Consider the following 16804-nt stretch of genomic DNA (forward strand, 5'->3'; position numbering starts at 1 on the left):
TAACCCTCTTTTGGCCAGAGACATTCTTGGTAATGATGAGATATTCAAGATTATTCGCATCTATTGTCTCAATATAATATCCATTTCGGCGGATATCTTTAAAACTAAACAAGTTCCTCTTGGACTTGGAGGAGAACATTGCATTCTCTATCATAAGTATTGTTCCCTTGGGCAGAGTTATAGTAGCTCTTCCAGAGCCTTCAATTAAATTACTACTACCAGAAATTATAGTAACATCTGCCTTACACGTACTTAAATGAGAGAAATATTTCTTCTCTTTGAATATAGTATGTGTCGTACATGAATCAATTAAACAAATATTTTTACAATTGGACTTTGGTCCAAGTTTATTTTGTGAGATATCCATATTTGCTTTCCATTATTTGACATACAAAAGAAGTATATGAATAAATATTAGTATTTTTAGAGAAAAAAATAGGAGAATAACAGAGTTAAATCAATAATTCAATAATGACCTTGTAATGCAATTTCGAGCAAACTCTGATTATGATACAAACAATTACATAGCTAAAAATAATGGAACTATGAGTACACTACACATATGGCTAATACAATTACAACAAATTTATTTACATTATATAACTTATTTGATTTTGTATTTACCACAAATTGCATTTCACTCAGTTTAACATAACAGAATAAAACTGAACAGTGTAAAAATTATTAAAATAATGACCGTACAATGTTTTCTTGTCGTCATTAGACAGATCATTTAAGTCAAATACTTTTGATGCACATTAGTCATAAGTACATATCTGTTTTATCCATATATATATATATATCATAAGTTGGAAATCTTTTTATATCCATTACTTGACACATCTATATTTTGTGCTTATTTTGCGCCATAATTAACTACAATTGGTGTTATCCGTATAGCGTGTAATACCTGTTGTGAGCAACAACATTTATGTGATTAAATTGCAACTCTATAGATTCTAGTAACAGAAACATTGTTAGCTTCTTGGGATTTGACATCAAGAACGTCATTAGTATATTACGTAATATATGATTCTGAAATATCATTAGTGGTGAAGAAATAGCTTATGATTCTAGAATTATACTTAATCAAAACGAACTAACAAATAATATTAATTGATACTAATGACTACTACTAATGTAAAGAACTATGATTATATGATGTTTATTCACTAACTACTACGAATAGGCAAAAATAAAATTTAAACTACTCAATCATCTTTAACCACGGATCCATCACCAATCAAGTGGTCTATTTTTCCATCAGGGTGCTCCAAGAAGTCTGCCACATCCAAGTAGGTGATGTCAAAATCATTGTCAGAGACATAATTGGCTTCAGTGCCTTTATTCTTTAGAGATACTTGATAAAGTTCAACCAAATATCTTGGTGTACGACAAATATTTGCCCAATGCCCTTTTTCACCGCAACGATAACATTCAGTTTCTGAACCATTTGCCTTTGGCTTCTCATCTTTCCCTTTCCACTTTTGGTGGTTAATATTCTTTGGGGGGAGGGGTGATTAACACCAGGAAAATTTCTTCTTTGTCTACGGCCACGACCACGACCACGACCACGACCACGAATAGGGCCACGACCTTTTCCACGCTTAGCATAATGGGAATACACCTCATCCACTTCAGGCAATGGTGTAGACCCAGTGCGTTGATTTTCGTGATTTCTCATGAGCAAATCGTTGCTTCGTTCAGCCACAAAGAGAAAAGAAATCAACTCAGAGTACTTCTTGAAACCTTTCTCTCTGTACTGTTATTGCAGGACCATATTAGAGGCATGAAACGTTGTAAACGTTTTTTCAAGCATGTCATAGTCAATGATAGTATCTCCACAGAGTTCCAATTTAGAAGTAATTTTGAACAGCGCAGAATTATATTCAGAAACAGACTTAAAGTCTTCGAGCCTCAGATGAGCCCAATCTTATCGTGCTTGTGGAAGAGTGACCAACTTTAAGTTGTCATATCTTTCCTTTAAGCCATTCCACAAAACAAGTGGATCTTTGACTGTGAGATATTTTATTTTCAACCCTTCATCAAGGTGATGGCGCAAGAAAATCAAGGCCTTAGCACAGTGTTGGGTGTATGCTTTATTTTTGTCTTTAATGGTGTCTCCAAGACCCATTGCATCTAAATGGATTTCATTATCCAACACCCATGTCATATAGTTCTTGCCCGAAATTTCAACGGCAACGAACTTTCTTTTCATAATATCAATCATAATTAAAAGAGCAAAAAAGTTGTACCTTAGTCTTCTCAAAGAGCTTCTTGAGACGGTAGAGTCTCGTGCTGATAACGTGAAATAAAGTAATAAGGTTAAGAATAATATTGTAGAGAAAGAGAGAGAGAATTCTTATTGAATTTTGGGGTGATTTACAATGGGGTAAGACCAGCCACAAAGTAAAACTCTCTAAGAGATAGACATTCACTCTAATTATAATTCTATTTATAACAGTTACTCTATTTTTGTATAACCAAAATTAGACTTTTCAAAATCGCCCTAATCATCTCAGTTTCAATTCGGTATCAGTATGGTTCAATTAATTTTCGATATTTTTAAGTTATGTAAGAGTCGTTAGTATAAGTAAAATTCAGTCACCTTAATATTAGAAGAAGAAGAAGAAAACGAGCCCTAAAAAATAAGTGCATTGTAACAAGGAAGATGAAAATTTGTGAGGACAACTACAGAGATAAAAGTATGGATTCTGCAATACTTAAGATACTATATGATTTATTAAATGGAGGCATCTATATACGGAGGGATATATATGTAACTTTGTGCATTTGAGAGTGAATTCTAGTTACAATCACATTTTCATGGCAATAGTCCTCCACTTGATCAGAATATTTCAAGTAAACCTTTTCAACTTATGAAGATTCTTCACCGAAATAAATAGGGTCTAACTATCAAATTATAATTAAGGCTACAATTTTCTAAAGTGCATATATAGATGTATATGGCCTAATGAGAGAGAAGTTAATGTAGCCAATTACTTAAGACAAGATGATCAAGGATAATGGGGTTTTAAAAAGGCTTGAAAATGAGATGAGTCTACAATTATATATAGGTACTCCGTGAGGGTTAAAAGAACCTGCGAAAATTTTCATCTAAAATTAAATTAAACTTTTTTTTTTTCCAGGAAAAAGCTTTCTGTTCGGTTTTAATACGAATAAGGCTAGGGCTGTCAAATTTGGCCCCAGCCCAAATGATCCGCCCAACCCACTAAAGGCTGGGCTGGTCATTGACCCTCCCATCTTAACCCATTTAAAGTTAGATTGATTTTTAGCCCAAATTGATGTATGAATAACTTTGCCAAAATATCTTAGAAATAATTTTTTTGGTTTGATATGATATATATATAGCCATAATAAAAGAAAAAAGTCTTATTTGTAATTATACAATTCATAAAAAATAACACATATTAAGTAAAGCTTGATAAGAGTTGGATGAGTTAGGCTACGACTTAACTTTTAGCCCATCTTGAACCAACCCATCTTAACCCAAGTAATTTTTGGGTGGGTTATTTGATCCGTCAAATTATTGACTCAAATCTGTTTTGACCTGCCCAAAATCGGCCGAACCTACCCATTTGACACCCCTAAATAAGGCACACAACCCTAACTCATAGAGAGGAATATAAATAAAAAAGAAAAAGTTGCATTATAATGTACTTAGTAGGAAAGACGTGTCGAACATCTAAATAAGGTGCATAGGAGTTACTATAGACCTCAACAACAGAAAACACGGGGGCAGCACAAACCTCTCTAAAAACCCTAGCTCCCACTTCATTTCTTTCATATTCATATAAGAGCCGACCCCTGCAGCAGCAGCCATTTCTCCATCACTCGTTCAGCGGAGTCCAGACCCGATCAGCCATGGGTATCGATTTGAAGGCCGGAGGTAAGAGTAAGAAGACTAAGCGTACTGCCCCTAAATCTGACGATGTTTACCTCAAGCTCCTCGTCAAGGTATATCTCTAGTTAGTTTTAAATCTACGTTTTTGTTTTTGTTCAGAATGTCTAAATGTTCGATTGCTTAGAGTTTGTTTCTCTATGTGTGTAATAGCTTTACCGATTCCTGGTAAGGAGGACCGGAAGCAAGTTCAATGCCGTGATTCTTAAGAGGCTCTTCATGAGCAAGATCAACAAGCCTCCACTTTCTCTCTCGAGGTTGATCTCTTATGCCAAAGGAAAGGTATATTTGTTAAGTTTTTCTTTGTTCAGTATGTATTTGATTCAGATGTATATGTTATTTGTTTGTGGTTTGTGATTAAAGTTGGGGTTTTTGAAATGTGTTTATAGGAGGATAAGGTTGTGGTGATTGTGGGTACTATTACAGACGATGTTAGGGCTTATGAAGTTCCAGCATTGAAGGTGTGTGCTTTGAGGTTCACTAAGACTGCCAGGGCTAGGATTGAGAAGGCTGGTGGCGAGTGCTTGACATTCGATCAGCTTGCTCTCAGGGCTCCACTTGGCCAGAACACGGTATTGAGTTACATCCTTATAGTGCTCTGCTACTTGCAGTATTTTGTGGATCTTTGCTAGATATGAGTGATGTGTATTTATTTGTTGCTACTTTTAGTGAAGTAGTTAATGAGTTTTAAGTTGCAAAAAGGGGGTGAACTCCCATTTTCTCAGCTTTTGATGTTCCTTTTACAACTACTGTTTAACAGCTGACATTTTTTATGTATTAAAAGAGTGGGATAACTTTTGAAAATTGGATAATAACCTTGAGTAGATGAAAAATTTAGTGAGCCTTGATTCTCTTCAGTAACGACTAGCAAATTTGTTGGCCATAAGACAAGGACCTTGCACATTTCTTGTGCCTTTCATATCTTGCTAATGTGACCGTCATGTTCTTTCTTTTTTGTTTTGATAGAGCTATATGTGACCATCATTTGTCAATTTCATTGTGCTTTTTGTAGATACCTGTCAACATGAATAGACGGTTCCTGTTAAATTATTAATAGGTAGAAAATGAGCACTGTTAATGGAGTGTTTTGGTTAAAGATTAGTCTTTCACAGCATACCAGGGAAATAGTTGGTAAAGTGCAGTATTGTGGTTGTTCTAGTGACAGTAAATTACTCAATGAAGGAAGTAAGTGCTATCATGTTAACTTATTGATTTGATTTAGACATATTTTGTGATCGACTCATGCCTTTTGCAATTGGACTGTTTCCTCTGTATTTTGAATGTTCTCTCTCTGTCTCTCTCTCTTGGTACTTCTGCTCTGTCCCTTGCTCCCTAGGTTTTGTTGACCTTGGCTCTTCATTTCTTGCACATAGATCTCCTTGGTGATCTTCTTATGATTTCGAAGATTTTATCTGTGCATATATCAAACTAGAAAAGATCCTATCTGCTTAAGCCTTTTCCCAGCTGAATATGGAGTTGTGCTTCAATGTATTGGGATTACAATTATTTCCAATTAATTTTTATGTGATAATTTTTGAGACTCGTTTGGATGCCTGCAAATTTAAGAGGAACACTCTGAATTTTGAATCTTGGCAAAGATAGCAAAGAAAGCTAATGTATGACCTTAGCTGCTCATTTGATGCACATAGTTCTTCTTGGGAATCTTATGATTTCAAAGATTTTATCTGTGCGTATAGCAAACCAGAAGGATCCCATCTGCTTAAGCCTTTTCCCAGCTGAATATGGAGTTGTGCTTCAATGTATTGGGATTACAGTTATTTCCTAATAATTTTTATGTGATAATTTTTAAATTACGTCTGGGTGCCTGCAAATGTAAGAGGAACACTCTGAATTTTGAACCTTGGCAAAGATAGCAAAGAAAGCTAATGTATGACCTTAGCTGCTCATTTGATGCACATAGTTCTTCTTGGGAATCTTATGATTTCAAAGATTTTATCTGTGCGTATAGCAAACCAGAAGGATCCTATCTGCTTAAGCCTTTTCCCAAAAAAATATGGAGTTGTGCTTCAATGTAATGGGATTACATTTTGTCCAAATTATTATTGGTTCTATTTGATTGGAAATTGTTTTTTTTCTTAGGTCTAGTTTTGAATATATTAAACCTCTGAATATTATTCCAGTGGTACCAGAAAAGGTGTCTAATATCTTGAGAATTTTCTTTGGTTTTATAGAATTTTTGTTTTGCTCTGAGAGTATTCCTTATCCAACATTTTATTTTTAAAAAGATAGCTGAGTATCATATTTCGGTCACTCTACAAATTGAAGAGTATCAAGTCCCAATTTGTTTAATTGTTGATATTTTCTATTTATTTGCAGCTTCTCCTAAGGGGTCCTAAGAATGCACGTGAAGCAGTGAAGCACTTTGGTCCAGCTCCTGGTGTTCCACACAGCCATACCAAACCATTTGTGCGTTCCAAGGGCAGAAAGTTTGAGAGGGCTCGAGGAAGAAGAAACAGCAGGGGTTACAAGGCTTAAGTTGATTTCAGTTATTAACCTCAGAATGGTTTTTATCATTCTTGTTGCTACAATACAAGTTTTTGCAGACTCTAGTATGCAGTTGTAGCAAGTTGCTTATGTTTGCTTGTCTTTGTCAAGGATATTTGAGCTCTATCAACTTTGATGCCTAAGTTTTGGTTTAAAACGAATGTAGCCTATCAGTTTGCTTTAGTAAAATGTCAGAAATTATGACTTGTTAATGCCTCAACCATAAGTCAGATACTCGTGGCCCTTTTGCAATAATATACCCCTGCTAAGCCTTTCCACTGCACCATAACCAACCACCTGCTGCCCTCCCTCTTTTGCTTCCGGGTTGTTTTCTCATATTCCTGCTGGTTTGAGCCTGAAATTACTCATCCTCTGGGCTCGGGCAAATTATATTGCTGATTGCTCTGTTTTATTCACTGCTGTACTCCAAATTCCCGCTGTTTGGAGTGTAAGAAAACATAAGGCAGTGCGGCATCAATTGACGATACCATCCGCAACTGGATGCTCCGGATGGGATGGTGATGAGTATGAGGTTGGTATGGTAAGTGTTTTCTATGCAGCGAGCTAGACTACAAGGTAAATTTACCATGTTGGTTTCCCCAAACGTAGCCGCCAACAATGTTTGAATGCATACCATGAATAGCTGTAGCTTTTTTGTTTTGGCCACGTGATAACTATAGTTGCTTAATTGCAGTTTGGAGATAATTTTCTCATTATCCTTTTTAGTTATGGATGAATGACCTCTCCATTTATCTTCAAGCGTTCTCTTCAATCCTACATTACTACATATAATCAATCAATAAAAAACCTCTCCATTTATCTACAATCATCCTCTTTAAATTATTTCTCCTGTTGAGCTGAGAGTTCGCCGGAAACAGCCTTCCTACCCTTTTTTCAGGGTAGAGGTAAGGTCTGCGTACACTCTACTCTCCCCAGACTCCACTAGTGGCATTTTATTAGGTATGTTGTTGTTGTTGTTATATCCTCTTCAAATATTCAATGCTACAGAAGAACGGAACTAGTTGATCAAATCACTCAACATACCAAGGACCCGGTAGCATGACCAATGACTAATTCCTTTCTCACTCTCTTTTGGTTCAGAATCATTTTCATTTATGTAATGAATTAATAGATCATTTTCATATGAATTCCATTTGTTTATATTTCGATTCTGATATAAACCCTATTTCACCATTTTTGCGGCATTAATTTAGACAATTTAATCTGAGATAAATTGTAGATAATGTCGGTCTTAACAAGTATTTCCATCAATTGGTTTTATAACTCTAAAGTCTAAAGTTTCTAACGCATTGATTCAGAAACATAAATAAGGCCTTTTTTCTAAATTTTCTAACAATGTTTGAATGTACCATGAATAGCTGTAGCTTTTTTGTTTTGGCCACGTGATGACTATAATTGCTTAATGGCAGTTTGGAGAGAGTTTTCTCATTAATAGCCCGTTTGGCCAAGCTTCTAAAATCAGCTTATTTTAAGAAGTGCATTTCTCAAAAGTAAGTACTTTTGAAAAAAGTACTTTTGGTGAGAAGCAGTTTGTGTTTGGCTAATTAATTTAAAAAATACTTTTGAGCAGTAATTAAACTTTGGCCAAGCTTTTGAAAATTGCTTCTAAATATATTTTTTTCAAAAGTGCTTCTCAAAAAAGTGCTTTTGGAGAGAAGCTACTTTTTTCTGTTTCTCCAAAACTGCTTCTGCTTCTCCTCAAAAATACTTTTTTTCCTTCCAAAAGCTTGGCCAAACACCTCAATATTTGGCCAAAATTGCTTTGGGCCAAAAAAAGCACTTTTGGCCCAAAAAAAAAGCTTGGCCAAACAGGCTATAAGTATCCTTGACAATGCTACAGAAGAACGGAACTAGTTGATCAAACCACTCAACATCCCGCTAGAATGACCAATGACTAATTCATTTCTCTTTTGGTTCAGAATAGGGGTGGCAAAATGGTTAAAAGAAAACAGTTAACCACCCATATTATTCATTAAAAAATGGGTTGGATAATGAACTTTTTAAAAACGGGTTAAGTATGGATAAGAATCATATTGGATAACTAATGGATAACCAATGGGTTTAACTTTTACATTTATAAAGTCTCAAATAGGGGGTTACTCAAGTTAGGGAGACTAAGAATTCTCCAAATGTGATCATATGTAAGAAGCCATGGATATATGGTTACCCATATTATCCGCCGGTTAACTCGTTTTCTATCTGTATTAAATATGGTCGGGTCGGATAATTTATCCGTAGAATTACAAGAAAATACACATGACTTCACACCATAACAAAAAATGGCCCATGTTTTTAAGTTTTACCCGACCTAGCCCATATTGTACATATTTTGAAAACACTAGCTCTTGCAAATTCAAAATCTATGTTCTTACAACCATTGCTTCTAAAAGCTATGGAGTTAAATATGTGTTCTCACAACCATTGCTTTCATTCTCTCTTCTTCTCACATCTTTTACATATGCTTCAAGGGGCCGTCAGCCATTACTGCTTCTTCCCCTATGTCATCTGGTTGCAATGTAAAAAAATTCAAGAGTAGAAGTCCACCATTGAAGGTCATTCAAAGCTTTGCTTTCAAAAATAGAATTTTTGAGTTTATTAGTTGTTTGGATTGAGTGTTATTCCAATTGATTGAAAATATCAAAAGGAGTTAAAAATTTAAATTTGAAGTGATTTGGAGTAGATTTGAGAAAGATTAGAGTTAAATTTCAGAAAAGACGCAAGGAAGAAGACGAAGTCAGTTTTTTGTATAATTATGTATAATCTTGTATAATAGTGTATATGAGTGTATAAACACATCTTATACACTATTCTACACTTTTATACACCTTTATACAAGCATCTGTAGACGAACTTCTTACACGATTTTCAGTTGCAATTCTTGTTCAAAACCAGTCCAAATCTCCATTAAATGACTTCAAATTTTATATACAACTTCCTTATACTATTTCTAACAAGTCTAAATAGTACCCACTCCAAATTTTTCACAAAATCAAATTCGGAGTTAAACCCACATATTTAAACTTGTTAAAAATCTAATTTTCACCACCCAAATGGATTTGGTTTATTGAACTAATCTTTGAGTCATAGTTACTGATTTGAAAATTAACTAAAAAGCTTGAGAAATCTTTTTAAAAATTAAATAGTAATTTGGGAACCTATTGGAGTTGGATGTTGAATCTTAGCCTATTATTTTTGGGCTAATTGGTTGTAAATTGAAGGATTAGTTACCTCCTATAGCAAAGGTTTATACCTTATTTATTTTAAATAAATACCCTTTTAAAAAATTATATTCCATAGCTACCTTTTGATTTTTTATAGCCAAATATCTATTTATAGTCATCTCCTACCTTTAAGCCATAAAATAAGCTTTGTATTATTTTTCTCTCTCCCATCAAATTCTAATAACCACTAAACACCGGGGAAGATGAAAGGGAAGGGGAATATGTTGTGTCTAAAGTATTTTATCAGCAACAGCAGCAGGTCAAGCAAGGTGAAAAAATTGTACCAGAATTGACCGAGGAGTCTGAATGTCTGGTTGCTAAAGTAGATCCACATACCCCCAAGTCTGTGACTTCTGACCCCCCTCATGGCGAGAGGCTATTTTCAACTATGATTTCTATGTCTATATCGTGCGGCGCCTCTGATTTCTAGTTGTGTGTTAGGGTTTTTCCATTCTATTCATTTGTTCTAATGAGTTACAAGGATATTCGGTGAAGAGAAAGATAGAGAGAAAGGCGAAAGAGTTGAGGGTTTTTGCTCGACGGCGGATTCGCCGGAAATTAGGGTTTGTTCTTGAACAAAGACGACGGAGTTTGGGGTTGAGCAACTTGATTTTCTGTTAATATATTTCAATGTATTTTCAACGTATCAGGCTGTATTTTCATGTATTTCATTGTATTCATTGTCTTTTTTTCCCATTGTAATTCAATGTATCTCGCTGTTATATTTCATTGTATTCACTATCTTTTTTTCATTGTATTTCAATGTATCCCGCCGTATTCTATGTATTTCATTGTATTCACTGTCTCGCTATATGCCATGAATGTATTCATATATTTTTTTAATTAATTTTATTTTATGTATTCAGATGTATTATATGATTTTTCTGAAGATTGCTATGTTTTTGAGGTATTTTTCGGTTGAGAATCTTTTTTATAACTGGAAATACAAAATTTATGTGTTATAATTGAGTTTGTTGAGTTATATTAGGAGTCTATTATGTTAATTGATTCACTTTCCGTTTAAAAACAGTGTAATCCCCTATTTCACGCCGTAAATACAGTCGAATGCAATAATCTGTCTAGCTGTAATTCCATGTTTCACGCCATGAATACAATCGAATACACTCGAATACAACAACTGATTAGCTGGACTTCCCTGATTCACGCCTATTTTTGCTACTGTATTCATGAATACAATAGCTTAAATACATCTAATACATCTTATAACAACAGAAAACGTATCTACAATTCGTAATATAGCTAATGGTATCTATAGATAGCTAATTATCACTAAAAGATAGTGCTTTATGAAAATTTCTCTAAATTGAAATATGAGCTATAAAATTGAAAAGTAGGGAGCCCAGTTGTTCTTATCCGACCCGACCCGCCCGTTTGCCGCTCCTAGTTCAGAATCATTTTCATTCATGTAATGAAATAGATAATTTTCATATAAATTTCATTTGTTTATATTTCGATTTTGATTTTTAAACATGCGACATTGATAAACCCTATATTTTTGTAATTTTGTGGCATTAATTTAGACAATTTAATCTGAGAAAAAATAGATTTGATAATGTCGGTCTTAAAAAGTTTATCCATCGATATATTCCACGACTCAAGTTTCAAATGCTTTAAAACAGAAACATAAAGGAGGCCTTTTTTCTAAATTTTCTCTAATTATTTGATAATTATTAAGACCAATTTTGACATTCCTTTCTCCCAGCAAGAAGCCCTTCACTGAGCACTACCACAGTCAGCAACATTCTCGACCTTATTAGAGTTGGGAGAAAGAGATGTATTTAAGAAATTGGAGTGGCTTTTGAAAATAATGTTCGCCTAACACTTGGAGGATGTTTGGCTAAGTTTATAAGCTGGTCAAACTAGCTTATAAGCATTTTTCGACTTATTAATTTCAGAAGCCAAGAGCAGCGAACTAGAACTGACAGCGTTTTATTAAACATCAGAAACATGCAGATTAATTCATTCAAAAAGTTTGCGGATACCAAACCACATTATTCCAGTTTAGTAACCAGAATAGCAGTAAATCGCAAGCAAGTAGAGTTTGATCAGAACTTGTTAATGAAATTATGAATGTGAGAGTTAGTCTCTTGAGCTCTTTCTTGATTAATGAAATGGGCAGCTCCTTCCATCACAATCACATCCTCATCAAGCATTGGAACATCCTTCTTGAAACCACCTCCGTGCACATACTCTTTCATTCCTGGTGTCGTATACACCAAGTCCAACTCACCAACCACGAATTTCACCGCAACCTTCACTTTTGCTCCTGTCCACGCAGCTGTCAGCTCCCAATTCCTGCAAAAAAAAAAAAATTCAACAGTATAAAAATCATATATGAAAAGTTTAACTTGTATACACACTAAGGGCACGTTAGGTATTAAGGACAAGGAATAATTAACTCCGAGACTAAATTTAAGAAGAGTTTATCTCATGTTTGGTTGGGAGAAAACTGCGGATAATTTATCCCGGGATTGTAGTGTTTTCTTATACCCATGGAGAGGTGGAATAACCAATCCCGGAGTAACTAATCCCAAGATAATTAATTCTAGGATAACATCTTTCCAACCAAACGACCCATAACAGTGTTACAAAAAATATTAAGCACCATAGCAAGTGAAATTAGCAACTTGAAGAAAATATAGTTAGCCTGTTACAAAGATATGTTAAAATCCTTAAATAGAGTAAAAATAATATACACAGATTTAGGTGTAATGGGACGTACAAATCGAGTGCACGGTAGTAGTTCAATCCTCCAGTGAAGCCCTTTTGGTCAAACTTGGTAGAGTAATACTTGAGGTCATCTTGAGAAAGCCAAGAAGGTAGCTTAGAATATTCAGGGGAAACGCCAAAGGGGTTTTCCTTGGGCAAGCAAGGGGGTCCTGGTTTTCTATCTGTAAGTATCTTTTTCAGTACTGCTTCGCTCCCATATTTGGCTATCTCATCTTCCATTCCTGGATCCTGTAACATAGTCACAATGTCAAATGCACATGTCAAAATATACATTATGTTTCGAGATAGAAAACCAGGACAACAATTACATTAGACAAACAGAGCTATTTCAAGCAAAATTAAGCTTATCTTTTAATTTTTTTTAAATAAAGCTTAAGTTCTATACTGAATAAATGATAAATGACCTGCGACAACAAGTTTGTAATACTAATGGCGCACAAAATTCATTATATTTTAGCGTAGTTAAGTTCAATGCCTTTTAATATCGGTAGGTCTAATTTCAATGGTGCAAACCATTGAAATTCACATGGGGTTGGTGAAGTGATTTACCATTCCGGTAGAACAGCATTTATTGAGCCATGCAGCACCGACTTAGCAAAATCATGCAAAAACATAAACCCGAGGAAGAAAAAGAAAAAAAAGAAGATGCTGTAAAGTTTGAATTTTATCACACAGGTCTGTCGTGGTAGGTAAAAGCAGCGGTGCACATGGGACAATAATAGCAAAGCATATTTCCTCTGGACATAATGAGCTATCTAACTCCCACCTCTAACCATAAGCTCATATGGTTCAAAACCAGGTAATCCTAAGATTATAATCAAAATTATCTATACTATCTTCTATATGAGATAGATAATCTCATGACTGCGATATGAAAACTAACCTGAATTAGATAATACTCTTAAGCAGACACACACACAGATTGAATCCAAATTTTATATCGAGATAATCCACTTAATCCCTTCAACCAAACAACCCTAAGTATATAGGGGAATGATATGTTATGGAGCAAGTTGTACTTTGGACTTTTACTAAATTTCATATCTTTTTTATGGATTAAACATTGTATTTTTGTATTTAAAAGATATTTTAGATTTTTTAAAACCTAATTAGGGGTGCGCGGTAGATAGTTCAATCCTCCCGTGAAGTCATTTGGTCATATTTGGTAGATGGAGTATTATGTTCGGCTATGTTAACGAACTAAACTACTAGTACTAACAACTTACACTGACATAGGCACGTTATATATACATCACCGCTACCAGCAATCTTAAATTCTACGTTAGTGCAACTAGTAAATTGGACCCATTAACATTTAGGTACAACATGAAGACAAATTGGAGGTACTGTCTTGGATGGTCAAATTTCACTACAATAATGCCAACTTTCCATGTGCATTAAGGAATTCTGAATCTACCCTGTTCTCTTCATCACGAACAAGTGGTCAATTTATGTACTTAGAAAATATTTATTTAACTCCTTTTCTCTTTTGTTTTCACTACTTGAAAAGCTTATACATCTAAAAGTTACAAGGAGTACTAGAAGCCAGTTTAAATATTCCTTTCGTCTTGTGTTGTTTGCTTACTTTGGAAGAAAATAAGAGATGTAAAATCATTTAACTTTTCTAAGAATTTTCTTTAGAAAGGGTATGCTTAGAATGTTTTTTGTTTTTCTACCTGGTGTCCGTAATACTCATTAAGCCTCAACTAAATTCAGATTCTAGCCTAGAAGGCACATATCGGGTTAAGGACGAAGGAGTACTTGTTACTCTACGACAACTTTTGTTTATGCTTCGAATGGTTACTAGTAATGAAGAGATCTGTCAAACTTTTTTTGCATGCAAAATAAATAAAGGTATGAAACAGTATAAACAACTTTTTACACTATTAGGGTATTTAAAAAGTAATTAAAAACGATCTATGATAAGTGAATTAAATTAAATTTTACTAATTGTGTAAACATATATTTGCATAAAGAGTGAGTGAATATATGTTAAATCCTAAAAAGATAATGGTGTTGCCTACTGTAACTTTAAAAAACGAAGCTGGATTAGTCAAAATTCTAGGCACGTACCATCGTTATTCAAAAGAGCGGAACAACTTTCCCCACCTATCTCGAAATTAACACACAACCAATACATATGAAAGACCCCATATACTTCTAGCGTGGTCACAAATTTATTTATTTTTATAGGTTATATTTTACTTATATATACACAATATAATATTTCACTGAGTCTTTGAATTTATGTAACTCCCCAACTGTCAGAGGCAGGAGCGAGCATTTCAACTTTATGGGTTCTAAGTTTTAGAACGGTTTTAAGAGCTACTAACTGAGTTTTAAATTTAATGTTTTGAATTTCGTAACACAAGTATACTATTTGAATAAATTTTACTGAATTCGGCCGAATCCGAACTTAGGCTTGTACCTCCGCCCCTGCCCACTGTATATACTAATCTACGATGCCATTAGATTAATCATATATGTAAGTGCAAAATAATCTTGAGAATTAATATCTTCTACTACTACATATCAAGTGCGTACCTGGAATCTGCACATGTAGTAATCATCTCCAAAGAAAGCTCTCATGGTAGGAATTGGCTTCATTTTGGGATGCCTTGGTCTGAAAGGCACAGAGAGACAAACATACGCCTTCACCAAATCAGGCCTGAATAAACACAAGTACCAACCTATCATTGCACCCCAATCATGAGCCACCAAGAAAACACTCTCTACTCCTAGCGACTCTATAAGCGCCACCAAATCCCCCACTACGTGAAAACAAGTATAGCTAGCTACTTCAGCAGGTGCGTCAGTGTCTCCGTAGCCCCTAAGATCCGGCGCCACCGCACGGTAGCCTAAGTCAGCGAAGGCTACCAACTGGTGGCGCCACGTGTACCAGAGCTCAGGGAAGCCGTGGAGGAAGAGAATCACTGGGCCTTTACCCTTTTCAGCTACGTGCATGTTGATGCCGTTAACGTTCACGGTTCTGTGCTCGATGCTTTCCATTTTTCTTTCTTGTTCAGGATAAGACTGCAGTCGCTTTGTTTTGTGAAAGGTGATATATCATGTGTTTTTGTAGGGTAGTTTTATGAAGGAAAAGGGAGGCAAAAGTGACGGATGAAAGTAATTAAATGAAGCTGCCGTCTTAATTCGTCGTGGATGTGAAGCGGACTTTATTAATAATGGTGCACTGGAAACGAGGGGGCCGAAATGCATCTTAAAGATGGACACTAATACCTAGTGGCTAAATGTAATAGGAACTTGTGTATAATATGACTGCCAGCCTAGTCATACCCCACACATTTCCCCCCTTTAATTTGTGGTAGGGGTGGTTGGCGTAGGAAATCCAGATTCCTTAAGAATGAATTAATATGGCTGGTATAGGAATATGATATAATTTGACTAAATACGAAGTTTAATAAAAATAAAAAAATTAGAAATTTGTAATTGTAAATATACCATACATAACATTTGCGTGGAAGACTTGTGAATATAAATATATTATAATATTTGTGTGCATATAAAAGCTTATTATTAACGATAAAATATGAAGTTTAAATTATATTATTTTCAAATTTAAAAGCTAGTACTATTTTTTTTTAAATGATTAAAAAGAAAATGTTAGTCATAAAATTGGTGCACGTAAAATAGTACAATTGATATTTGATAGCCCTACTAGTGGACTCACTGCTAATTTTTGTTCCCTTGATGACCATTTAATTTGGTTTCTGTTCTCTTTCTCTCTATTTCGACCTTTTTTGAAATGGTATTTATTAGACGCGAGATAGTAATTCTTTTTCATTTCTAGTGCATGATAGTACGTTTCAGTTGAGATACTCCAATACTTATAATCCATGTTTAATAAATGGAAGGGAGCAAAGGCTAAATATAATAGGAATTTTTACCTCATATAGCAAATGTTGATATTTTATTTATTTTAAATAAATACCTTTTTAAAAAGTTATATTCCATAACTACCTTTTGATTTATAGCCAAATATCTATTTATGATCATCTTCTACTCTTAAGCCATAAAATACGCATTGTATTATTTTTCTCTCTCATTCTTTCAGATTTTTCTCCACCCTCTCTCTCTCTCAACTCCAGTCTTTCTCCATGAATACAACCACAATTCTCCCAAATACAGATCGAAACGGGAATGAGAGAGAAAAATTGAGGAAAGCATTGTAATGCCAGAAAATTGTTTGCTGCTCGGATCGAAACGTGAGGGTTCTAGGGTTCTGCGTCTTCCTCTTCTCTTCAGATTATATTACCAATATGGAATTTAGAAACAATACTCTATATAAATCTCCGTCTTCCTCTTCTCTTCGTCGTTCTAGGGTTCTGCCCAATCTGGGGTTTTCCGACCCAATCCACAAGCG

The 16804-nt window shown here is 34.7% G+C and overlaps 2 protein-coding genes across 2 annotated transcripts; one reads left to right on the plus strand and one right to left on the minus strand.

The window, feature by feature from the left end:
- LOC109223709 (60S ribosomal protein L18-2-like) lies at nucleotides 3798-6639 on the plus strand. The gene is made up of 4 exons (XM_019388122.1): nucleotides 3798-3978; nucleotides 4076-4204; nucleotides 4312-4494; nucleotides 6260-6639. Exons 1-4 carry the CDS (start codon nucleotides 3886-3888, stop codon nucleotides 6416-6418), a joined length of 564 nt encoding a protein of 187 aa, XP_019243667.1. The 5' UTR covers nucleotides 3798-3885; the 3' UTR covers nucleotides 6419-6639.
- LOC109223728 (bifunctional epoxide hydrolase 2-like) lies at nucleotides 11597-15640 on the minus strand. Its single transcript, XM_019388145.1, has 3 exons — nucleotides 14965-15640; nucleotides 12413-12648; nucleotides 11597-11985 (listed from the first exon to the last, which is right to left on the minus strand). The coding sequence occupies exons 1-3, from the start codon at nucleotides 15427-15429 to the stop codon at nucleotides 11736-11738; spliced, it is 951 nt and encodes a 316-aa protein (XP_019243690.1). The 5' UTR covers nucleotides 15430-15640; the 3' UTR covers nucleotides 11597-11735.

Source organism: Nicotiana attenuata, chromosome 1, assembly GCF_001879085.1.
Source record: "Nicotiana attenuata strain UT chromosome 1, NIATTr2, whole genome shotgun sequence".
Classification (NCBI taxonomy): domain Eukaryota; kingdom Viridiplantae; phylum Streptophyta; class Magnoliopsida; order Solanales; family Solanaceae; genus Nicotiana; species Nicotiana attenuata.